A 26,720-nucleotide genomic window follows, 5' to 3' on the forward strand; every position below is an offset into this window, starting at 1 on the left:
GGGTTGCACTGTGACACTAGAAGTCTGCCCGTGTCGGTAATGTTGAGTGTGCTTCGCGCGCGTGTGTATGTCCTGTCTGGGGAGGGGTAATCGTCACGGTTAGCGCACCGCGATTAGGACGCGGCGCGATTTTCGATTCCCGCACGCGGTCAACATCGCTGGGCGAATATCTCAACTGGTTCTGTACCTCCCCTAGATCGACTTGGCCTCAAATAAGTATTGAGAGCGACGCGTGTAGACATCGGCGCTGCGGAGACGTTGGCGGCTGCGCGTGGTGTTGGCCACGCCACCACTCGCGTGCCGCCCTGGCATTCATGGGTGCCACTCGCTCGCAGCACTTGCTCCGACCGACTGTGTAGGCTTCACGGGGGATCTTTGTCTCTGCGTCCTTGTGTTCTTGTACGCGCGCGCACGCCTGCGTTTGAAAATACGCGCGTATGTAAATGTGATTGTCGCCGCTTTGGAGGTCACTTAGAGGGTGATGAAAGAACCTCCCGTGTATCTTTTGTACATTTTTTTACACGAAATAACAAAAGACGAAATGTGTGTATGACCTTGGCTTAGAAACCCTGTTAATGTCATTATTGAATCCACGCTTGCTTTGTGTAGATTTCCTCGAAGAGAGATAACCCTCTGCTCGCAATGGCATTTTAATTAAACAGGGCAGACATGAGAGTTGTATTTTAACACATGCCAACGGTGTTGTGCGCGGCATTGTATCACGCTTTTTCTATACGGGTAGACGGTTACTGAGGTTAGTAACTCGGCACGCGCACTCTGCAGTGTTGTTTAATTCTATTAATGTATGTCCAGGTGAGAACACATTCGACAACCGTAAGTCTTAGCAATGAATGAGCTGGGTGGTGTGATGATTCAATTGCTACAGCTGGCAGACGATTTTTGCGAGGAAATTCACCAAAGCGTGCCATCTGCCGTAGCCTGTTAAAGACCGCGTGTGTCGCACCGTCGGCAATGATGTTCTGAAGAGGATTGCAGTCCCCGCATGCGTTGTTAGGTAGCGGTGAGAGAAGGGATTGCGACAAAGCGTGGCGACAAAGCAGACGATTACACAGTTGCGGTTTTCATGAAGTGGAGTTGACTGTTTTGTTGTTGTAGTTTTAGTTTCAATGCCATCGTGTGCATGATCGTCTACAAGCTCCCGTGTTTCGCTGCTGGTCTGTGCTGGACTGCGTGGTGTTCGGACTCGTGAGCGCTGGGTTGTTGCGCCCTGGGCCCGTAGCGCTGCATTGATGCGCCGTGTGACAGCCGCCCCCTTATCAATGGAACATGAATTAACTGACCAAGCATCTCAAGGCTCACTGATTGCTTCACCCATGTTGAACGTTCGGTCTACCAGAGTCTCATCCGCACCGAGTTCAACCACCGCACCGCAGCTCACCACACTCCTCTTGCCGCGTCTTCCCTCGCACCACTCCACTTTGGAATTTCTCCCATCATCTGTTTCCTGTCAAGCTCATACAACAACATCGCGCATTCCTAGAAACTTGTTGCACTCTTATCGATTACAAGTTTACGGTGGTGGGGGGCGTAGTGAGCTGAGAGGGCACGGATCGGCAGGCAGACGTGAGGCAATGGAGGAGGATCGTAGGGTGCGAGCTCGCGGGTTGATGGTGGTGCCTGCCGCGGGCCCAAGGAGCATACCGCGTGAACGCGCGCCGCAGGAATTGGCGTTCGCTCGGTCAGAATGTAAACACCAGAAGTTCAAATGTGTCTTTTACACCGTGAGAATTTGAGGCTTAAAATGGGGCTGGGCCTGGTCAAGGAAACCTTTGAGATTGTCGAAAAGTCTTTGGATTTTGTACTTCGTCATTACATTTAGAAATAATGACTCAACACTAGACTCGGTCAAACACACAGACTCAGGCTTGATTAACATGCCACAGTTAACTTAAACACGGTAGGTTTTTTGTTTTACGGCCAATGTTACGATTCATAATTGGTGGTGGTTTTTTTGTTCAGAAATAATTTCTTTTTACATGGCCTAACCCGCCCAAAAAAACAATAATGAGTCGTAAGGTTCGTCGAGCAGACTTAAGACTAAACACACTGCCATGTTCACCACCACAGGCCGCATATGTCCTCCTTTGCAATGGGTCTATCTCGCGCAGCCACCACCCCCAGCCCAGTGTCCTTCACTCATTTTCAGATGGGGGGCGCTCTCGCTGATAAGACATCATCAGTGGGAGGGCCACCACACCGTTTGAAACCATCGGGGGTTTGACAACAGCACGATGATGATGGGGTGGTGTTGTCACTCTTTGTGTATTGTCTGGGGCCGCATGCCAGGGGCCGCCAGTGCAATGAAGAACACTGCTCTGGCCTACACTCCTTTTTCTGTGTGCAGATGCACGAGTTATTTCTCTTTAAATGTTTACCATGCATGTCAACAATACATATAGCACTCACACAAGGATAACTCGGATAGAGTGGAGAAAACAATCCGTTGTCAATGTTGGATTGGGGTAGCAGGAGGGGAGGGGGGGGCTTTGGGTTGTTCAGTAATTGATGGCCGCAAAGAGGCTATTCAAACACACGAGAATCCGATTTTGTCTCTCGGGCGAGTGGACCGGGACTCAATCCCCGGGCTCTTAGAGTGCTCTCACGTCGGTGTCATTAGCCTCGAAGCCACCTCGTGTTAAAGCGATCGCCAATGTTACTGCATCATAAAAACCCAACATTTCCGTGCGAAAGCCACACATTTTCTCAAACCGGCGATCGCTTGAAATATTGATGAGCTCTCGGGCTCCATGTTGGGAGCGCGGATCCCTGCTTTGACTTGCTAATCGCTCTCCGTTTGGCAGATGGTGAATGACTCCGTTGAAATTAATTACTCGACAGATCTCTCAGACAATAACGTGATATTTTTTTTATTCGTATGTGGGATGAGCGATGGTTTTTTTCTCTCGTTAAAAATGTTAAATGCTTTCTTTTGGTTGTTTGTGCTCTGATCCAAAACACGCGTGTGGCACTGCGCTTTTTTTATTTGTTTCAAATTTTAGGGGGTAGTGGGGGGGTTTGCACTTGCTTTTACGTGGCACTTCCATTGTCATGGCTCTACCGTCAACGGGCCGGCATAGTTGCGTTGATTTTCATGGAATGTATCGCTGTTGGAATGTGTTCATCGAGCTCGCACATAAGTCTGCTGTTGTTCTCCCCTCAAGCTCGCCGTTGAGGCCAGCACCACAGAGCTCCCTCGCACCGGGGTGGTTACTTTGGCAAGGACAGACTGACATTTTGATAAGATTCTTCTTCTTTATGCAGACTGCACTCTCAGTTAATTTCTTCCCCCATTGTTGATTGATAGCTAATTTCTTTAGAACTGCTCGTTGTTGTGTTTAGTCTGTTGTCCTTTCCCCGCGCCTCCGATTATCACGGTTGACTACGTACAGTGCAAAAGAAGTTCAACATACATACAAAAATCCACATTTTTGTTGTTTTAACGATTTTGCAACTGCATAGGTTTGTGCTATCATGGTGCTGCTGCTGCTGCGGCTCTCTGAGAAGTGTGTTTGTGTCTTACCGCGTAGCCTTGTTCAGAATTGTGTTGTACCGCGTAGCGTTGTCTAGAAGCGTGTTTGTGTCATACCGAGTAGTGTTGTCTAGAAGTGTGTTTGGGTCGTACCACGTAACGTTGTTCAGAACGATGTCCGACGTTTTGCTGCGTATGCGTGGAACTTCCAGCATTGTGGGAATAGGATTTCACTGCTGGGTTTACGGTACAATTAAAGTTAACATTTTCCAGTCACGTGTTTGACAATTAAATATTGTTCACACTTTGTATTGCCTCGTTTAAATTAATCTGGACAATTAAATAAAAAAATGCTTTTTTTTCAGCGATAACAATGTAATTTTATCCATAGTGTGGGGTTTAGCGGTCGTTAACTGACGGCAATAAACCTGGTGACCTGAGATCAATTCCCGACCGTGGTTAAGATCAGTGGCGAGTGGCATCTGAACAAGCCCAACACGCGTTAACCGGTGTGGTGGAGTAAGGTCAAATAATCTCCACGGCGGACACTACCAGAACAAAGAGACTTTCATTCGGTCGTAGATTCATAAAGGGGGCCGTAATTACGTACGCCAATCCATTTCAAAGACAATGCATATATTACCAGAGCATGTTTGTTTGCCTGTTTTGCCACAAGTATGTGTCGTTAATGCAGACTTAATGCCATGCAAAATATATATTTTTGGTCTTTGAACATCTGAACACCTCTTTTATTGCCAGATAAGGATAAAACCTATTATTTTATTTTTTTTATACTGGCAAAAAAGGTATCCCATAGATTTGATTGCTTTTGTTACTTTGTTTAAAAAGAATAGCGATCGCAACGTGAATCCAATTTCCTTTCGCGGCGTCGCTCGTGACGCATCGCGTCCGCACTGCACGCATCACTGCAGCGTCCTCGCTGCCTTCCGTCAGTCGGACAACGGTGTTGACGCTCACCTCCTGCGTCGGCGGGGTGTCGTGCGGGTTGGTCGGTGTTTGCGAGTTCACCCCCCCCCCCCCCCGGACAAAGCGACTCCATTATTTCCACGTCTCCTTGAGGGAGCCGTCAAAACAAAGCGTGACGCGCGAGGTTTGGGGCGTGAGCGAGCGCAGGACGTTGACAGAGGGGAGACATCGCCATGATGACCGGTGGACGGGGGGAAATCCACTTATCTTTCGTAATGAATTTATAGGGAAATCTGGCTCTGCTGAAATGTCGAACACAAGGGTTATCTGTTGTTCTCGTGTTATGCGTGAGTGTTGTGATTTGTGTGAGAGTTGTGTGTGTGTGTGTCTGCACGTGTGTTGGGTTTGCCTGATTGTGATGTCTGTGTCTGTATGAATGCGAGTGTGAGTGTGCGTGTGTATTAGCACGGTAGTTGGGGGCAGGTAGCGTGCTACGCTATGATCCCTGCGACACCTGCGAGCCGAGTTCGAATCCAGCTCATGGCCAAGATCAGTGGCAATAATCTGAACCGCGCCTGGGAACTCGACTATGTCGACTCGGCCTGAAAAATGAGTACTCCATCGCAGTCTGTAAACACGGGCACTGGGGAGACACTGCATGTCGAACCCCGAGTTTTCTTGTCCTGAATAAATTCGACTGAAATGATATAATTATCCACTCCCGTGCGGCTAGTAGATTTGGCAAGAATTACTTTTTTTCCGCGTTTGGAGAGAAGGATATGTGAAGGAAACGTATGTTGAACCCATCAACGCGGGCACCGCCGTTTACCCACGGTGCTGCACAAACGACATTCATTTCACTCCCCATTGAGTTCCGATGTCTTCGCTCCATCTTTCCCGCGGCCATCCCGTTGCGCGCGCTGAGACGTCATCACATCACATTCCTCCAGACGAACGCGGCGCTGCGTAGAGCGATGATGTCGTGTGGTTTTTAGAATCGTGTGTTTTTAAACTCGTGGGTTTTTGTAACTCGTGGGTTTTTAAACTCGTGTGTTTTTAAAATCGTGCGTTTTTTAACTCGTGCGTTTTTTAACTCGTGCGTTTTTTAACTCGTGCGTTTTTAAACTCGTGCGTTTTTTAACTCGTGAATTTTTTAACTCGTGCGTTTTTTTAACTCGTGCGTTTTTTAACTCGTGCGTTTTTAAACTCGTGTGTTTTTTAACCCGTGGGTTTTTTAACTCGTGCGTTTTTAAACTCGTGTGTTTTTTAACCCGTGGGTTTTTGAACTCGTGCGTTTTTAAACTCGTGTGTTTTTAAACCCGTGTGTTTTTTAACCCGTGGGTTTTTGAACTCGTGCGTTTTTAAACTCGTGTGTTTTTAAACCCGTGTGTTTTTTAACCCGTGGGTTTTTGAACTCGTGCGTTTTTAAACTCGTGTGTTTTTAAACCCGTGTGTTTTTAAACTCGTGTGTTTCTAAACCCGTGGGTTTTTTAACTCGTGGGTTTTCTTGTTTAACTTGTGGGTTTTTAAACTTGTCACACTTGGCGGGCGGCGCTGACCGCCTCCGCGTTCTCCGCTCACTGCAGAGCTTCACGATTCGACTCCCGCGGCCGCCCCGATTAATGCCACGACCCCCAAACAGGAGGAGGAATTTCCTTCAAGTCCGGCCGTCGCCTGATGAGGCTGCGTGTAATTACCGGCGAAACATCACGGTACTCGAATTGTAAATGTTGTAGTGGGTTTACTCTACAACACACAACCGGTGTGCTGTACTAGTAACGAATTGGCATGTTTTGTTTACGTGTCGGGCGGTGGCGAGTGTAACGACACATTTATATTCACGCGATTTAACCCAAAAAACCTGTATGATGGGTGACCCACCTGCGTCGCCAAAATGACAAATCGTGAAACAAGTCGAGTAAAGTGCAGCGATGCAGGCAAAATAGAAATGGGAGCAAAATCAGCGGCGCCACCGCGAGTCATCGGTGTGCGACGAAACCTCCGACAAAACGTCGGACGTCCGGACGAACGTGCGGTGCGATCCCGCTGGAAAATGCGCGAGAGACGGGGGCAAATGTAACCCTCCTTCACTCTCGAGCAAGCGAGCACCACTGCAGGCAAACGCAACCATTCACACGCGACGCCGAACCTTAAATCGATCATCCCCGCGGCTTCTTCCGCGTCAGCGTGATAACGGACGAGGTGTAATTGAGAAGGACCGCGGCGTTTCAATCCCGCGGCGCGTAAGACGCAACATTTGTGTGAATCGTAGATCAATCGAACCCACGTCCATCGTGGAGGGGGGGCGGGGGGGGCGCCACGCGTTTGCTGGAGACGCGGGCGCAGGCAGGAGGCTGTTTGTTGCTTCTCGTGTGCGTTAATTCCACTTACTGTGTTTCAAGCCACGCTTTTTCACAATTGAATGGCCCTTTGATGTCTTGAGCATGCAAAGTGACAGCCTCTCCATATGTCGGATTGATTTGATTTATTCGGTGCATATAATTGGGGTTCGTGCCTTAAGGGTGATTGTATGTTTTTGCACATTAGATAGTAATAATAATCATGCGTGTTACCGTGCTCGCCTACAGTGCATATTTGCTCATGGCACAATGTAATTACGTTTGATTGCTGATGTGTGCATGCGTGTGTGTGATTGCATCATGGGGAGCGGTCCCGCAGCGGTTAGCGTACCGCGCTACGAACTCTCGACGATCCACGTTCGATTTCCCGCTCGCGATGACGAATTTTTGAACTGGTTTTGGTCCTCCGCTAGGTCAACTCAGCCTTAAGTGGGTACCTGGTGCGGCGTGTAAGCATCAGCACCGGGGAGCACGGTGCTGGCCACCCACCCCCTCGTGCATTAATAAGCGCTCGCTTACAGCACTTGCCCCAACAGTTTGTTCAGGCTATACGGAGGAGCTTTGTCTCTTTGTCTGTGTGTGTACGTGTGTCTCCATTAGTTGGGTCCCTCACGAGTCCTGCTCAAGCACTGGCACGGAGACCAGCTGGCCGAGATCTGCCACCAGCTGCAGCGGAAGGTGGTCGTCTGCCAAAAGGGTAGGGCGCTCTAACCCCTCGACGGCCACCGGGCAGCAGGGCGCACCAGAGACAGAGATCCCCCGTATAGCTTCAACAGGATGCCGGGGCAAGAGCTGAGGAGCCACGAAGTCCGTGCTCAGCGCACGACGGGGTTGGTCGCCAGCACCGTACTCGGCTGCTTTCATATCCCCGGTTCTGATGTTTTATGCACAGCACCAGGTTCTCATTTAAGGCTAAGCCGACCTAGCAGAGAACCATGACTGGTTAAAATATTCATCACTGCCATTGGGCATGAGCGGGAATGGAACTCGGGTCACCGGGTTCAGGGTGCGGTGTGCTAACCACGACGTCCCCACCGCCAACATGGCACACACACACACGCTCACTGCACCTTCTCAGCGCTGGTCTCTCACGGGGATGTATACACATATGTCTATGTACAGCCACTGCTGGATGAGCGTCTCACCACGCCGCGTGGCTCGTGGGGTGTGTGTGACCACGCAGGTCATCACGCACGCCGGGGGGTGCGGGGTAGTGGAGGCAGCGATCAGTAACTGGCCAACGAAAACAGAGACAAAGAAGATAGCAGAGAGAAAGTCACGGTGCCAGATGAGAAGAGAGTCGAGACAGACTTGGCGCCATGGGGATATACTAATAACAGGAGCAAACGATCGGAAGAGTAAGTAAGCACATTTATTCACACGTGACTCTTGAAACCCGGGTTATCATGAGTGGCATGAGCTCGTGCCGACCGCACGCACGGAATCGCTTCGCGGCAACAACTGGTGACCAGGATGCTGCAACATGCCCACCTCCGGGGCTTTACGAATTCAACTCTAACCTCAGCTCTGGGAAAAACAATGTTTCGTGAGAACACTGACCAAAGCCGTGAGCTTTTATGCCAATTTGTGCGGATTTAAAAAAAAATCTCATTACGGTTCATAATAAGAGCCCCTTGTTTGTGATCTGATGTATGGATATATAAATAGATCACTCGCCACGCCACCATTGGCAAATTCTCAGATTGTCTCTGCACTCGAGCGCTTGCCAGGGCCAGATGTCCTCGTGCTTAAAACTGAGCCGATGTCACTCGGAGCTCAGCTTGCACCCAGCACCATGGCGCACGCACGCGGACGAAGGCAGTCACGATGAAGATGATAATGATGTCTGAAACTTTGTTTAACCACGTAAGCTTTCGCGACCAATATTGTCCATGATAAAGGTGGATATTGTTGCCAATTCTGGCTGTCGCCCGATGAAACTGGTTGCAATCACCAGCAAAACGTCACAGTACTCGAATTGTAAAATGTTGTGGATTTACTCTCCAACACACCGGTGTGCTGAAAGTAACTAATTGGCAAGTTTTGTTTACGTGACGAACCTTACTGATGGGTTGTGTCGGGTGGTGGCGAGTTTAACGATAGATTTATATTTACACGATTTCACCCGAAAAAATCCTTTATTATGGATAATAACGTTCCCTCATTTTCCTTGCAAGGCCTCACCGAGACTCGCCACTTTTTCAAGGAAGTTCTAATTTTAGGTTGTTTGGCCGATTATACTAACGAGCATGTCACGTGTCAGAGGAAACGACACAGTTTTTTGAGAAGACACACTTGTGCAAGGTGTGACACTTATGGAAGCAGGTGACGTGGTAAAAGCAATACAAGAGTGATAAGGTAGCCACCGAAAGTTAATGTGTGATTGGAGTGAATCGGGGAACATTTGAATTTCAGTAAACCAAACTGCTTTCGCGTTGGAACTCAACTCAGTTCGTAAACGGTCCATGGCCGATACAACAACAAAAATATACCGTTTTGCTGCTAGTCAACAGGAGTAGTTGAATCCAAGGTCTGGCCCCTTCCACATCAATGGCCTTTCCACTCCTGACCCAAGGCCATCATTCGAGGCAAAACCGTTGAGATGATTCCATCAAAACGCTCGAAGTTTTGATGAAATCATCTCAACGGGTTGGTTTCTTTTTCCCTCCCAAACTTGACGAGAGGTGCAGCTCTTCGATGCTTCTTTGGGTTGTACGCCTGTACCCGGATCTGTGTTGTCCGGCATGATGTCCGACGTTTCGCTCCACGTGCTCGGAGTTTCTTCAGGAATTGAATTGAACGAGAAGCTCACAAGATGCTCGCACAACCGTGAAAACAAACGTAGTAGGTAGTTAGTCAATAGTTCAACGGTGACAACCCCCAGAGTAGTTTAGACAATAGTTAAACCGTGAAAATACACTTCGCAGTTTAGCCAATAGTTAAACTATTAAAACACACAGTAGTTTAGCCTTCAAATAAACCGTGAAAACAAACGTAGTAGGTAGTTAGTCAATAGTTCAACAGTGACAACCCCCAGAGTAGTTTAGACAATAGTTAAACCGTGAAAATACACTTCGCAGTTTAGCCAATAGTTAAACTATTAAAACACACAGTAGTTTAGCCTTCAAATAAACCGTGAAAACAAACGTAGTAGGTAGTTAGTCAATAGTTAAACGGTGACAACCCCCAGAGTAGTTTAGACAATAGTTAAACCGTGAAAATACACTTCGCAGTTTAGCCAATAGTTAAACTATTAAAACACACAGTAGTTTAGCTATCAAATAAACCGTGAAAACACGTATTTATTTAACCAAAGGTTAAACCGTGAACACTCACGTCGTAGTTTAACCAATGTTAGTATTACTATTAAATAGTAGTTTAACCAATCCTATTTTTACTACTACTACTACTACAAGTTGGAGACTTAGTGTCCAGTTTGACGGTGGGAAAATGGAATAAGCACCATGTGGCCCGGCTGCCAAGACGCCTGGGCATGTGTGAAAAAGAGCTTCTTAGCTCATCGGATTCCTCCAGTTTAAATAAAGCGATTCTGATTCTGGCGTCAGCCGGTTCCTTGTGTTCCGTCTTCTCCCCTCCGTCCACGTGGAACGGACCACGTGCCACCACTCTGCCAGGGCTGAGAGCAAAGGGGGCAGCTGGTACAGCCGCATAGAGCCCCTGATCTCACCGCTCGCAGCTGAGCCGATCCCAGCCGGGGGACTTCTTATGCCAAAGCGCGGCATTACAAGCTCCCGGCTTTGCAATAGTCCAAACAAACAAACGAGTCGGTGATTTCCTGCTCGAATTAACATTTAGACGGTACGTACTCATCTCCCGTTTCCTGCCCTGTGGCCAGAGGTGGAGCGGATATTCCACATTCTGATGACAGGGGGCAAGTCATTCAACAGCATATTGACTTGCCCACAAAGTTGTACTTATTTTATAGACCCAGAGGGATGATGGGCTGAGTCAACCCCCCACCACGCCAATGAGGATGTGAACTCGCAACCTTTCCCATTGCGAGCCGCCTGCTCTACCACGGAACCATCGGGTCAGTTATTGTGATTGAAGGTTGTATTTGCAAGTACATGTTGGGTGTGTGTGTTTTAGCGGTAGTCTAGTGGTTAGCACGCTGCGCTATGAACCAGAGGTCGCAACCGGGTACCCGATACCCGTACCCTACCCGATACCCAGCTACCCGTACCCGGCCGAGTACGGGTACGGCCGGGTTCGGGTACGGGTACCCGTTTGCGACCCTTGTGCGGCCGGGTACGGGTACGGGTAAGGAATCAAAACCCGTTTGCGACCTCTGCTATGAACCCGGTGACCCGCTCACGGCCAACACCAGTGACGATTATTTGAACCGGTCATGGGCCTCCTCTAGGTCGATTCAGCCTCAAATTAGTACCTGGTGTAGTGTGTCAAATCGCCGCTATGGAGACAAAGGCGGTCGGATGTGGTGCTGGCCACCCACCCCCTCGTGTACCATTCCGGCCTTCATAGATGCTCGCAAACAACACTCGCCCCTACAGTCTGTCAAGGCTATACGGGCGATCTTTGTTTTTGTTTTGTGTGAATAGAGCCGACCTAATGTGAACCTATTGAACATGTAAGAATAGCGAGGAGGGTCTGGTGCAGAACCGTTCTGCAAAGCTGTTTTGCTTCATTCCATTGACATTCACTTCGGCTCTCCGTAATTTTTCAATTCCAATTAGCAGATGAATGTTTTTTTGTCCGCGGTAATTTGCGCTGCCTTAAAGAGCGTCGCCACAGCGTCGCCGTCGTGCGGTGGATGTGACGGGCGAGGTGGACGGGGGTGCGTGTGGGTGGTGCCGAACAACATTTTGACATTCTGCGCCACAGCTGAAGCTGGCGATGCTGAGATTGAGCCGCCCCTGCTGTCTTCCGCCGCTCACGTGTGCAGATTATTTCCAGCACGAGTGTTTGTTGTGTTTGGGTGGGTGGGGGAAGGAGGTGATCACTGGCCATCTGCCAAGCCGATGATCCATGTCACCCAGCATTGATTAGGACAGCGTTTGATGTATTAGTCAGTGGTATGCAACTGGGGCCCCTTGACCGACAACACGTTTTTTGAGAAAGAAAAGAATGTAACACAGTTCGACTGTACGTGCTTGGTGCAGTGCATGAACCACTGCCCGAACGCTCCCTCCGCCTGTTCACAAACACTAAGCCGATGGGGGTTGCTAATTTGTCGACACAATTGGGGACTTTATTAGTTTTTCGCTAGTTTTCGTCATACAACGGTCCAGTATTTTTTTGAGAATTTGTTATTGTAATTTTAAAGTTGAAGTATGCAGAGATATATTTCAATACCAGAACACGGTTCACATGCAGTCATAATATTTTCTTTCGTCAATATTTAATTGGTCAAATCCACATTTCAAATGTTTACTTTCAGGATCGGTGTAAAAAAATAATTGCTAAACTTGAATAATTCTTAACAGTTTAAGATTTGAATCGCGACACGTACATGTAAGCATATGTCAATACAAACTAGCGACAACGTGTGCATCATGTAGGTAAAGGAGGCGCGCATATGATACATTGGCGCACTGAGATCCCTGGATACATTGCGCCTTATAAATGTAAATTATTATTTTGTACGTATTATTTATATTTTAGAAGGCTGTCATAGGGGAAATAAACAAGGGAAGGTATTAAGCCTGGACTTGGGCAGGGAGTGAACAGCATGAGTGACTGATGGGAGGGAATTCCAAACTACAGAGAGGAGGAAGGTCGAGGAGAGGCAGTAGAGGATACGGAGCAACATCTCACTAGGCAATCTCCCACTATTATGGTTACATAATTTATACATGAACTACGTGGTCAACAAAAGAAAATCCATCCATCCGTGTAGGAGCTGATCCTCTTGAACATACACCCATGCGATCTGTTTCCACGTTCGATTTTCATTCGGAACATTGCACATTCTTTGTTATTTCTCACCCAAAAAAGAAAAAAACGTGTCGTCAAAGTCGTCTTACATGGAAGGGCCTTCGGACGAGTAATGTTTTCTGGACCCTGGACAGAATGGATCCTTTCGATTTAAAGCTTTCGTGACTGCAGGGATTCATCTTCTTGGTTATTTCGGTAAAGTCATGTAGAAGGGAAATAATAAAATAAAATAAATAAGTATAATAAAATAATTATTTTATCATGTTTTTTATCTGTTACTTTAATATTATAATTTTTTTCTTATATTTATTTTAATTATTTTATTATTTCCCTTCTGCGTGACTTTACCGAGAGAACCAAGAAGATATTTGTCTTTTGTCAACGTGACACTTTTTTGCTGATCGGCCGTGTCGGGTGGTGGAGGGTTACGACACATTTATAAATAACGCGATCGAACCCAAAAACGTGTATTATGAGTAAGAGGACAGAAGGCTCCGTGTGTGCAGCAAGGGACGGGATACCGGGTGTACGACGACAATCCTCTGACATACTGTAAATACCGAGGTGTCATTTCTCCAGCCGCGTTGAGACTCCGACTAATTACCTCCTTCATGATACAGTTGTTTTGCGGTTAGATCGCGTAAATATATAAATGTGTCGTTAAACCCGCCACCGTCGCACTCGATGAAAATGAGAAAGGAAGATAGACCTTTTAGAAACATCCGTTCAAAGTATCTGGCTGTTATATACTTCCACGTGATAAGCCACTAAGTTGAGCTATAATTTGTGACCAAGGCCGCTTCTGAAAAGGCGCTATGTCGCTCAGTGGGCCCGAGCTAGCAACAGCAACAAATAAAATCGTGAAATCGTCGCTTCGAAATGCATTTCGGCACATTGTCTGCGAACGTGTAGGGCTGGTGCGTGGGATCGCACAATCATCCACCTATTAAAAACTCAATGACTGTATAATGCACGGTGGTTGTGTTGCACAGTAATGATGATGATGAGGGTAATCTGCCAGGATGCCCCATTCTGGACAGACGTCCCCAGCTGCCACATTAGCGGGGGGTGTCAGGTGGGATTAGCGCATTAAATGGCTTGATAAATACGCTGGTCATTCATCACGCATCCACCGCGCATCCCTGAGCCTCTTAACCTCCTTCTTCTCTCTTCTCTCTCGCCGCGGCTCCGAGGGAGGAGATCCCAGCAGCGCACGCAGGAGCAGCTGCCAAAATAAGTGCGTTGAGTGTGTACGATTCGTGCGTATGATTAATCGTGTAGTAGTAATAATAATACTGTTTCAAGACTTCTGGTCAGCGTTGAAGAGTAGGCCCCTAGTGGGGCTGTATAAACCTTCATATAAAGCTTTTTATGATATCTTTTTTTTTATTCCAAAAAAATCACTTGTATTCGGGCGATGATTGGCTATCCACTTCGCCTGTAATCCACCAATGTGGAGGCAGCGAGGGTTGTTTGACCACCAAGAGAAGGCAGCACAACAAAGTACAGACTAATACCACGTGTTCCTTCTGTGTGGGATACAGCGTTGCCCCTCGCATGAGTGGGTTTTCTCCAGGTGCTCCGGTTTCCTCTCACGTGTCTAAACACTCATTAATTGTATTCATATTCTGTGGGTCTTTCGGTAAAGCCACGTAGATAGAAAAAAATAATAAAAATGAAAATAATAACAATGTCACGACGTTCCGATCGCAACACAAGCAATCGTCATCAGGTGAAAAAAATTGCCTAAAATATGTTTATATATAGAGGATTGCAGAGCTTGGGAAATAATGATGGTGGTGATGATGATGGTGGTGGTGGTGGTGATGATAATGGTGGTGGTGATGGTGATGATGGTGGTGGTGGTGATGATGATGATGATGGTGGTGGTGGTGGTGATGATGATGATGGTGGTGATGGTGATGATGATGGTGGTGATGATGATGGTGGTAATGATGATGATGGTGGTAAGGATGGTGGTGGTGATGATGATGGTGGTATGTACTTCAGCACCGTACGTAGCCAGGACAGCAATCACACGCAACGGCCCCAAGTCGCCCTAAGTGGATGTCCACTCACTCGGGAGGAAACTCGTGAGTGTGAACGACAACAATGAGAGGGACTGGATGGCGTGTGTTTTCTTCGGCACGTAAGTGTCGAGGTTCATCATCGTAGTTTTGATTTCAGAATGTTTCACGTTCGTCTCGGCTTGACTCGCTCTCTGTCTCTTGTTGCCGCTCATTTGTTCTCTCTTGTTAGCCTGCAATGTCACATCATTTGCATGTAATTGTCACGAATCATGAATAATTGATTTTCAGACACACACACCCATCTCAATGCCAACATCGTTGGCGTGAGAATTGATTTGTATCAATGCATCAACGGCTTTGTTAAATGCCTACTATATGGATGTGCCGTGTATTATCGCATGGGGATTGTTATCAGTGTAAAATTGGTCGTGAACTTTATGAATGATAAGTGCAACAACCTTGTGTCAGATTTGAAATCCAGAGGTTGGCGATCCAATCTCCCGGCGTATTATATGGGGCACCGCAGTTAGTCGATGGTCATGTGTGGTGGGGTAAACGTGGGTATTCCCACTCTCCCAAGACGCCTGACCAGAATGGAAGAGTAGGCCCATACCCTCGAGAGAGGCGCTTGAGACTTCCCTCTGGTGATGATCCTTCTGGCAGCGGTGGTGTGAGAAGCAATCGCAGGGCTGCACCTTTACCTTAGTGTTGTGTTTCATGTTGTCTTACCCCAGGCCTACATTTAAAACGTACTTTTTCGACTCATTTAGTTCTTGCTTGGTTAAAAATAAAGAACATGATCATGGTGATTATCAAGTTTTCAAGTTTGAAGTTTCATTTATTAGGTAGAGGCCTGTGAGCCATGCTGCTCTTGAGTCGGGTGCAACCGCAACAAACAAAATTATAATTTATCTTCAGTAATTTGATTTTATGATGATGATATGATGATAATGATCATTTATAGTCATTTTATTTTCAACATCTCAATTTGCAATGCTCCTCCGAAGCTGTTGGTGGTGAGCCAACTTCGGTGTCTTTCCAGCTCGCAGCTCCAGTTTGATGGCCTTGTCTCTCGGTTTGCAATCTGTTTGCTGAGCTCAAAAAGAAGGCAAACACATGGAAGGCAACGGTCAGGACACATTGTGTGATACATATTTGCTTCTGTGGAGAAATTAATTAAAACGTTCAACAAACATTGCGCAAAACGTGTGGGGGGAGAGGGGTACTAGTTTAATCACCAGATGAAAACAAACATTTATCTTAATCCACCCATGTGTCTGTCAGTTGCTGCTGCACGTACGTTTCGGTGAACTTCTTTCGCACTGCACGGTGCCAACCGCGCTAACTGGAGGTGCGGGGTGAAGGCAACAAGCTAAACACAAGAAGCAGTTCGATAGAAAGGAGTTTTCAATCTCGATCATTTAAAATTGCTTAGCTCCAGTGGCTTCCTAACATCGGAAGGAAGAGCGTTCCAGACGGCCGCGGAAGCGCATCTGAAAGCGCCGCGTGATGCGGTGACCTCCGTCTTTGTAGATCGATGGCCAGCCAAAATCCGCTGCTGTGAAGACGACCGGAGTTTGCGCGAAGGTTCATTTTCCTTGATGAAATCAGCGAGGTATTGTGGTTCATTGACGAGTGGCAAGCACTTTGTTGTTGTTCATTAGCATGTGAATGTGCCAGCCCGTGTCTATCACACGAGCCTGGCCAAAATAACATTGGAGCGGGGGGGGGGGGTGGGTACCGTTATTTAGAATACCAATTTGAGTTTACTTCAGTTATCCACATCCCATGTGGCAAATGATATCATGGCAAGAAGTGTCGGCCTTCGGTATACTTCATCACACAGTGCCCATAACATCTGATGTAATGGGCATGGTGGCCACCTTGTGTGTGTGTTGAGAAAAAACTTTTTTTTTTAAACTAAACTATTTTTATTTTACCAGGTAAGTCCCACTGAGCTATGTAGCTCTTTTTCAGAAGTGACCTTTGGATCACAAATGATTTATCACGTGGAAATTTCTAGCAGCAGGGAAAATTGGAGGACCCGAAGAAATATTCACATGACCACTGGGAGAACATGCAAACTCCAATTATACAGCAGGCGTCGGGTTGGGAATCCACGACCTCCTACATACCAGGCGAGGTAGTTAACATCTCACCACCGTGGTGGTCCAGCTGGCCATGATTGGGCAAGGACATAGGCCTACTCTTCACTCAAGAAGCTAGAGAGCACAGACTTAGACCTTTCTTGACTTACCGCTGTAACAACAAACAATGACATATGTTTAATAATGCACAATTTTTCAAATAACTAACACATATCAAGCGCTATCGAGGCTCGGTGCTGCTTAGCTTCTAAGGTCTTCTGGGATTCGGTGCTTTCCCCGGTGAATTTATCAAATCGTAATACGTGTTCGCACATGTTTTATGCGAAATGTTTTGTTATTTAAGATGAAGCTGATCAGAAAAGTCTAAAAACCAAAAACAAGGGTCTCCCGTAAGAGTTCTCGAGGCTGGCATGACTTTACGATCCAGACGACCCGTGTCCTTAAGCGTAAACTCACGTGCCTCTCTGCGCGGTGTCACGCAGAAACGTGCGCGTTGCGTTTAAATCTGCGGTCGATATCTCGCCGGTCGTGAAGAAACCCACCCGCATCTCCGCCGGCCATCGGTAAAATAATCTCAAATCCCGCAACGCGATCGCGTTTGTGAACGTACTAGAGTTTGTTTTTTCTTGGTTTAGATCACGTAAATATAATTGCGTCGTTAAACCCGCGTTGTTGGGAACGTTTACCGTGGGCGGCGAGAGCGACGCGGAGGGAGAGCGCGGTGGCCAATCGCGACGAGCGTCGCGCCGCTTTGAGAAATTATTCTGTGCCACGGTGGGGGGCGAGAGAAAATTTGACTTTGTAAGCATTCGAGGGAGCCTCGGCGCCCCCACCAGATAGCGTTTTAATTCCCAATCGCGAGCGCACACAGGGGTGGGGGGGGGCAGCACAACCCATATGGCACGCGTGCCTCCGCCAGTCGCCCAACAACAAAAAACACAAACCACTCCCCGCAAAAAAAAAAACATTTATAAAAAACCCTGTTTACAAGGCCAGCTGTGTGCTAGTGTCAGACCCAATCCTCCCGGTCCCTGGGTCCCACGTGTGCCTTTCATATGTAAAGAGACCCCATTTCCATGCCGTCCTTTCACGTGGGCTGCCCCCCCCCTGTAACCCTGCCACTGCTCCCCCCCCGCCCCCCCCATTCTCTTTCTGTCGCCCCCCCCCCCGCCCCGTTCCTTCCCCGACAGCGGTTCGGCGCTTCATAGCTCGTCAGCGGCTGCGTCAGCGGCTGGCCATGCGCCGCTGGGACTCGGCGTGCACGGAGGGCTTCCCGGGCTCGGCGCAGGACGCGGGGCTGCGCGCGTGCACGGCCGCGGCGGCACCGAGCGGCGCCGCGCGCTCGCACGCCCGGGCGCGGGGATCCACCGCCAGGGCCGTGGCCGCGGCGCGCCGAGGTCTGGCCGGCGGCGACCCCGCCAAGGGGTGAGTTGTGTCATCTCCGCCCTGCCCCCCGCCCCCCGCCCGACGGGCGGTACCTCTGCCACGCGCACGCCGCTTCGCGGGTGACGGCCGTCAGCCGTGCGGTGCGCCGCCGTGATCAGGCTTCGCCGCCGGCACCAATGCCGCCGTCGTCGGCGTCGTCGGCGGCAACGTCGACGTCACCGCCACCGTCATCGTCACCTCGCCTGCATTCGCCTGCATCTTTTCCAACGCATAAATCGTTTCCTTTGCCACCATCGCGGTGGATGCCGAATAGAATTTTTCCGCGGTACGAGCTTTCATTGACGTAACGGGACGACGTTCAGGGTGGCCGGCGCCTTGAAGGGAACACTGGGGGGGGGGGGGGGGGGGTGGAGTTGAGGGTGGAGGTAGGCAGAGGGAGGGAGAGGAGGGCTGCCAGGTGACGTGCAGGTGGCAGCACGCCGATCGGCAAGGGATCCTCCGTGAGTCTGTGTGGAGCTTTGAGTGTCGTTCTCCTCGTACACAACTCTGGGGACTCCGGCCTCTTCTCCTCCTGCCATGAGGAGCACTGCTCGGTGCCCGTGGTCAAAACATCTCAATGCAGGATCGCCTGTGCCTACGTCTGCATTCTTCTTTATTCCGCACGGTGTGCTTGGATGAGAAGTGGCCCTCTCTCTTTCCCCCACCGGTGCAATGTGAGCATGCGTTGCTTTTATCTGAACTGTGCCTTTGTGAATGACACTGTGGCCACACTGTGGCCTTAAAATGAAATGTCGACTGTAATAGGCGACAGGGATAACCGATAACTGACCGACGGTGCTATTCTGTGAACGCCGTCGCCCGCCCGACCCTCTGCCCCCCCCCCCTCCCCACGCTCGCAGCACCTGCGGAGGCCGAGCAACGAACGGAGGGAAGGACGGAGGCGCCGCCACCGGCCTGGGCCGCTGCTGCTGTGGCTCGGAGGGCCCGTCCGGCGCTGGCCGCGGCTCGCTGACTCTGCCAGCGGCGGCGGCGCTGCGTCCCGCGGGCCGCTCCATCCCGCGCTCGCCGTCCCTCCACTCGCTGGCGGCGGCGGCCGGAGAGAAGGTGACTACGGGGAACGAGAGGGGGGCGGCGGCGGCTGGAGGGAAGGGGGCGACCGGGGCGGGCGGCGCGGCCACGGCAGCGCCGGGGTCCGGCGGAGGGGCGGCCGGTTCACCGCGTAGGCAGCCGCCGCCTAAGCCCAAGCGGAACCCCAGCACGCGGCTCAGCGCGTCGTACGAGGCGGTGGGGACCGGCGGGACCTCCTCCGCCGGCGCCACGAACCAGGCGGAGCCCTTCGACAAGTCCGGTGAGATGCCAAGCGGCGGGGAATAGATAGTGGGTAGTGGACTCAGATCGGTTCTTGTGAAGGGCAGGTCAGCGTATGGGAGGAATGTGTTGTCAATTTTATTTTTAGGATTGATCTGGCAAAAAATCTGAAGATAAATTATTAAAATGTTTTTATTTTACCAGGTAAGACCCGATGAGCTATGTAGCCCTTTTTCAGAAGCGACCTGGCTACAAATGATAGCTCAACGAAGTGGCTTATCACGTGGAAATTTATAGCAGCCAATTACTCTAAACGCATGTTTGATTCTAAATGTGGAGGGAAAAACCTGAGGAACCGGAGAAAAATCCACGCGACTACGGGGAGAACATGCAAACACCAAATATGCAGGCTTCAGGGTCGGGATCGAACCGACGACCTCGCCACGGTAGCGAGATTATTTTGGATGATCCGTAGAAGACCTCGTTTTCAGATTCATCTGACGGTATGATGTCACAGGATATAACATCATCAATGTCTTAATTTCCGTGCTGTTCTCACCAAAATAAGTGTCAGCGCTAAATTATGTAACTTTTGTAATTTCATGTAAATGAAAAAAAAATGTGAAAAAGCACCTGAAATGTTTGTTAAAAATCTTAAATTCGTACCTAGCAGGTAGCCATCCGATTTTTAAATCACTTGAAAGCCCATAAATATGTGCTACGACCCGTCGTTGGAGCAGTGGCGAGAGTTTTGTCTTTGACCAAATCGCCCCAAATGTGGTGGATCTTGTTTAACGTCAGACTGCCAAGTGGCAGTCAGCTTGATTAGAACTCTCTAGTGAACGGATCTCAATTCTGATCCATTTTAGCTCATCGCAATTCTCTTCCTCATGGCGCCTTTACCTTTATTGCCTAAAACCGTGCCAAAATAATGCCCTGTAATAGGGACCCTTTATACTTATTGGGTAGGGACTGTTCAAAAGCATTGAGGTCTACCAAAAGTAGAGATGCGGTGGCTTCATGTTAACCTAGCAGCTATCCACGAGATCCACACGGTCAACCCTCACTCACGTGATCTGACTGGCGACCGTGTTGACAGCTGGTCAGCCGTACGACGACTTGCTCGTGAGCGGTCAATAAAACAACCCTCGCTGCGGTCCCGCGCCCCGACAGAGCTGAAGCCGCGGCCCCACAGCGACGACTACAGCACCATGAAGAAGAACCCGCCGCCCAAGCCCAAGCGCAACCCCAGCACGCGGCTCAGCGGCTCCTACGAGGAGATCGGCGCCCAGCCGCAGCCGCCCGCGCCGTCTGCGGCCGGAGGCGAGCCCGGCCGCCTCTGGGCGGAGGAGGCGGACGACGGTGAGCCGGTCTACATCGAGATGGCTGGCGACTTCGGCAGGGGCTCGACGCCGGAGGCGGCCGAGTCCGAGTACGAGGAGATGAAGTACTTCCACCCGAGCCCCGGGCCGGACGACTCGGGGGGCTCACGCCGCGGGCGCCTCGCCAGGCCACCGCGGGGCGCGGGAGACGAGGACGACGGGCCGGGCGAGGGGGCGGCCGCGACGCCGCCGTCGCCGCCGTTCCTGGCGCGGTCCCCGCCGCCGCCGCCGTCGTACCGGATCCCGGCGCCGTTCCCCGACCTGCTGCCGCACCGCCCGCCGTTGCTCGTCTTCCCCACGAGCGGCGCCAACTGCTGCCCTCCGCCCTTCGACGAGTCGCCGCTCACGCCCCTGGAGGTGAAGCAGCTGCCTATCCTGGACACGGCCATCATCGGCTACGTCTCGCGGCCGCCGGACGGCGCCGGCCCGGCGTCCCCCGGCGACGAGGAGGCCCCGGCGCTCGGCGGCGCAGCGAGGGCCACCACCCCGCCGCCCCCTCCGCCGCCCCCACCGCCGCCCCCGACCGCCACCGCGGCCGCGCCGCCGCGCGGGCCGCGAGCGACCGCGGCGTCCCTGCGCTGCCGCCAGTCCTCGCTGCCTTCGCCCAACGAGCTGGCGCGCGCCGCCAGCAGCAAGGCCCAGCGGCTGCAGGCCCTGTCCGGCGCGGCGAGGTCGTGCCCCGCGGGCGCCGACTTCGCGAAGGCCTCCGAGGACGCCGCCGACTCGGCCGCGAAGACCCAGGGGAAGGACGGGCAGACCGGCGGAGGCCGCGGCGCGCGTACCGCGTCAGGCGAGACCCTGCCGGCGATCGGCCGGAAGGACGGGCGCGGGGCGCGGGCGCCCGGCGGGTGCCACGCGGCGGCCGAGCGACCACGGTGGACGGCGGCGTCGTCAGCGGCGGCGGCATGCGGCCCCGCGGCGCAAGCCCTCACAAGCCCCCTGGACGAACTCAACAGCATCTTCAGCACGGGGAAGCTGCCACTGCGCCGGTCGTCGGCCGGGAGACGCATCAGGCAGCCGAACGGTGAGCGGCGATTGTGAACGGTAGAGCCATCCACGGTTCCTGCAGGAATGGAATTAAACTAAACAATTTTTTTACTTTACCAGGTAAGGCCCACTGAGCTACACAGCTGTTTTTTCGGAAGCGACCTGGCCACAAATAGTAGCCCAACGAAGTGGCTTGTCATCATGTGGAAATTTATAGCAGCCGAATTCTCTAAACGCGTGTTGATTCTGAATGTGAAGGAAAAGACCAGAGGACCCGGAGACAATTGTATTGCTACTGCTAGATTGCTGCGTTGCAAGGCTGTGAGAGATGTCGGTGGCTTAGGGAGGTCTTCATCCAACAGTGGATAGATTATGGCTGATGGTGATGATTAATGCTTCTTGTTTCTGACAAACACAATCATGCGTGTGCTGGGGCACAGATGAGATCCTGAATCCGGGCGACCGCCTGTGATTAAAGCAGGTTATCTTGGTAAAACCACGAGGTTGTCTTGGTAAACCCCCGAGGTTGTCTTGGTAACACCACGAGACTGTCCTGGTAACACCACGAGGTTGTCTTGGTAAAACCAGCAGAATGCTATAATTCCGCAATTACGTCAGATAAGTAAGATGTCGTGAGGTTTGCAGATCGCACTTGCACTGTAGCCTGTGCCTTCAATGCTCCCCTTGTGAAGGAGGGTGTACGCATCGGCCCGTCGATGTTCGCCTAGATGACGGCATTCGCTGCGCTTAAGGTGACGTGAGGACACGGAACGGGTGGGCCCACTGCGAGAAGGAGCCACCTTTTCCCACCCATTTGACCCTTAGCTAACCCTCGAACTTGCAGCTCACCATCGAACGAAGACGGTGGTCACCGCATCGCGTGGCACTTTCAGATGCACTTCTGCGAGCCGTCTGGAACGCTCTTCCTTCCGATATTAGGAAGCCACTCGAGCTGTGCGCTTTTAGATACACATTGAAAACGAATTTTATTAAAACTTGTTTTTTGTGTTTCATTTGTTGTCTTTCCCCCGCACCTCCAATTAGCGCAGTTGACTACGTACGGTGGTGCAAAAGAAGTTCCACCACACACACAAACGCGCGCGTACATTTACCGTGCGAATGGGAACGTGCAAAAGTCGGAAAACAACCGCGTTCTCGCGTGACACCGCTGCGTTGTTCCCGCGCGGCGATCGCAAACAGCGCTGCCCGTGGCGGAGGGGAGCGACTTGCTCAACGGGAACCCCAGCCTCGACGAGGAGGGGACGGCCACCATCGCCACCACCGCCACCACCGCCGCCAGCAACGGAGCCAGGAGCGCGATGCCCAAACCCAGCAGCACGGCACCGGCAGAGGCACCGAACGCCGGTGGGACCCGCGGGCGGACTCCAGCGTTTTGAGGGCGAATGGGATTTGTCGAGTCCGGGTTCTGCGTTTGAAGTTGCCGTTTGTATTGTTGAACCAGGCGAGCGCTCCAGCGACAAGGAGAGCGAAGTTTGTAACGGTGAAGTGGGTCGTCAAAATGACTAAAGTGGGAAAAAAACACAGATAACAGCTTACGTGCGACGGTTAGGCAAATAGTAAATCAGAGTTAAAAAAACTGGGTTGCAGAAAAAAATCGAACGCAGTGCACAAACAGAATGGATGTGTAATACATTTCCCGTAACAAAAGTTGTAGTGGGACAAAATACTTTTAAAGACCATTCATACGAAAATTAAGTGATTAGTTGGTGATCATAGGTTGGTGAGCAATGGAATTCTGGTGGTGGGCAGAGACTTCTGTGTTACACCTTTGCAGGTGGGGGGAGCAGGGCCCTGGAGATACAGGGAGACAGCGAGAGAGAAGGGGCAGACGAGAGACCAATACAGAGAAAGGCATTTAAAAAAGACGTTGAAAGAGAGGCAGACGGAGGAAGATCCAAGGAAATACATTTTTGGTTTCCAAGTTTAAAGGTGATGGGTTGCGAGTTTAAAGGTTTAGTTTGATGGAGATGTATTCTTGGTTGGTGTTGAATGGTTTGACGATGATGCTTAATTACGATTAAGTGTCGTACTCTGTGTACCTAATATAGGAACAGACAACAGCACAATTTTGACTAAATCGCGTTCTTCTTCAACAAGCAATTCTCACGAAACTGTTGTTGTTGTTGCTTCATCTCCCCATTCCCCGATGCTCACACATGACCACACACATGCACCAACACGCACGCACCCGCACGCACACGCACGCACACGCACGCACACGCACGCACACGCACGCACACGCACGCACACGCATGCACCCACCCACACGCACGCACACAGCTCCCAATGGGCCAGAGGCACCCCCAGGGAGCCGTCCTCCACAGCCGAAGCAGCAGCAGCCGCCAAGCGCCGTCGGCAGCACCCAGTCGCCTCCACCCGTCGCCCGGGCCCCCAGCGCCCAGCACGAGGCTGCTCGCAAACAGCAGGTAGCTCCAGCCACGGGCAGGCTGCCCCCTCAGACTCGCCCCCACGCACAAACATTGTGGCCTGCACGGCCTGGTGGGGAGAGCGCCGCTTGCGAGCGCCTGCAAAGGCCGGCACGGCCCACAACGGGGTGGTGGGACAGAATGTAATGCTCGACTGCCTTTGCTTTAACATCACCAGGCACTCATTTATGGCTGAGACGACCCAGGGGACGTCTGGGACCGGTTCGGATATCCGTCACCGTTGTAGTCTGCGAGCGGGAATCGAACTCGCGTTATCGGATTCGGAGCGCAGTGAGACAACCACTGTGGTAAACCGGAAGAAAATACACGGGTCGCTAGTATTAACCAGGGCAGCCACCGGACTCGAACCATGAACCTCAGGTGGTGAACGCGCTACCACAAGGCCGTGTCACGGCCCAATTTCCTGCTAGGCTTTATCAAAGTGATACAGCATTGTATTTGAACCAACATAGAGTAGGATATTTCCTTCATTGATGGGCCCTCAAAGTCTGAAGCTCCGAGTTAGAGCCCCTGATGGCCCCTGTGTTAATCCGGCCCTGAATATGACTTGGGAATTATGCAGCTAATTATTTGTTCGTGGTGGCAGTTCGCGTCCCCTAATCCAGCACTGTGGAGGGTTGGTGGATGGCACAGATGGTGCAAAATTCCCTTCCCGTGGGCATCGAGGAGGTGGCGTATACTAGGGCTGAGTCAACCTAGGGGAGGTCAGCTGTGGCAGACATTGTAACTCTGGTGGGTTCTCGTTAGAATGCCCGAACCTCCGGACCAATACGCACACAAAGATCCCCCATATAGGCATGACAGACTGTTGGGGCGAGTGCTGTTAGCGAGCACCTATGAAGGCCGGCACAGCACACGAGGGTGTGGGTGACCAACACCATGCCGGGCCGTCTTTGTCTTCCCAGTGACGATGTTTACACACCACACCGGGTACTCATTGGAGGCTGAGTCGACCTAGGGGAGGACCAGGACCGGTACAAATAATAGTCACCGGTGTTGGCCATGATCGGGAATCGAACTCGGGTCGCCGGGTTTGTAGCGCAGCGTAGCGCTAACCGCGACACCACCGCTCCCCACGCCCACACGCCCACACGTGCACACGTGCACACGTGCACACGTGCACATGTGCACACGTGCGCGCGTGCGTGAATCTGTACGCGGGCAGGCAGTTTTGGAAGGGGAGAGTTGCCTGTTCACTAATTGCCATTGACGGGGGGGGGTAGGGGACACGGTGTTCGTGGCCCGGGTGGGACGAGGGTGCCGAGACAGATGGGGCTGAAGGGACCTCGTTCCCCCCTTCCTTCAACTCCTGGGCTCTCGTTGTTCTCCAGTCGGCGGGGGGAGCGGGGGGTTAATAGCCGGCGCCACGATCGCCTCCCCTGGCAGGTGTGCACATTCCCACCGGGCTCGGCTCGAGGCCGCTCGTTTAAAGCCGCGTTCATCGTCGTCGTCGTCCCCCGCCCGGACCCCACCCAGGCTGCCACCTGCATCATTTATCGTTGTTTGACCCCAGTCAAAGCAGCAGGTCACGGTGCCCGCAGTCTATTCGACTGTTCGCGGGTGCCTGTCGTGCCTGAACAACCAGGCCCTCATTAATCCCTTGCCTCTCCTCAGTGCCAATTAAAATGAGGAGTGCCACCATCCACATTTGGGAAAGCGTTTTTTCTTTCCTATTCTCCCACAAATGACACCTCATTTTTTTCAGCAGGACGTGTACCCCCCCCCCCCCCTGTTATTCAATTTTATTCAGTGCCACGTCATAAAAATGTTGCTTAAAGCGACAGTTTTAAATTAGGCTTATGCCCAGCATGGCTCTTGCTACTTTTTAAAATAAGGCTGCAAAAGTCAAAATGTGTCCGCTGATTCGGGTCATCCCCATTGAGTTCTCAATTACTCCCTCTTGTCAAGTTGTGGCTGTAGTTTAAGCGTCTTCAGAGTTTTATTTATTTATCTAGATGTCTCTTCGGTGTCTGTCTCGTCTGGTTCTACATTGTCATTACGCCAGGTATGTATATTATATATTATATCTAAATGTTCCTTATTAACCATCGGTTTTGATGCGTGACAGCTCATTTGTATCAACCCTGGTATAATTACAGCCTCGTGTGTCCTGATGCCGCGTGGCCGAACATTTGACGCGGAAAAAAGCTGACGGTGGCTTTTTTGCGTTTTGTTTGTTTGATTTTTGTTTAATTCTGCAATATGAAAAAAAAATACCCGTGCTACTTAGCAAAGCGGAGATTAATGCCGCTCACGAACCTTGCCCCTATTCTGCTTTGCATTCATTTTCGTTTCTTCCGTTTTGACTTATAACCTCATCCCCCCACCCGCGCCTGCCCCAGTTAAAAAAAAATACTT

General features: G+C 51.0%; 1 protein-coding gene across 1 annotated transcript in view; it reads left to right on the forward strand.

Annotated features, from left to right (window-relative positions):
* The window catches only part of MYO16 (myosin XVI), a 166,384-nt gene that overhangs the window by 134,312 nt on the left and 5,352 nt on the right, over positions 1-26,720 (forward strand). Inside the window, exons 28-33 of the mRNA XM_078618109.1 lie at positions 7,378-7,474; positions 18,022-18,256; positions 19,117-19,565; positions 20,699-21,931; positions 23,095-23,259; positions 24,196-24,344. Of these exons, the coding sequence (XP_078474235.1) occupies positions 7,378-7,474; positions 18,022-18,256; positions 19,117-19,565; positions 20,699-21,931; positions 23,095-23,259; positions 24,196-24,344 (2,328 nt within the window). The remainder of the gene's footprint in view (positions 1-7,377; positions 7,475-18,021; positions 18,257-19,116; positions 19,566-20,698; positions 21,932-23,094; positions 23,260-24,195; positions 24,345-26,720) is intronic.

This window comes from Lampetra planeri, chromosome 56 (genome assembly GCF_965212315.1).
Source record: "Lampetra planeri chromosome 56, kcLamPlan1.2.h2, whole genome shotgun sequence".
In the NCBI taxonomy this organism is placed as follows: domain Eukaryota; kingdom Metazoa; phylum Chordata; class Hyperoartia; order Petromyzontiformes; family Petromyzontidae; genus Lampetra; species Lampetra planeri.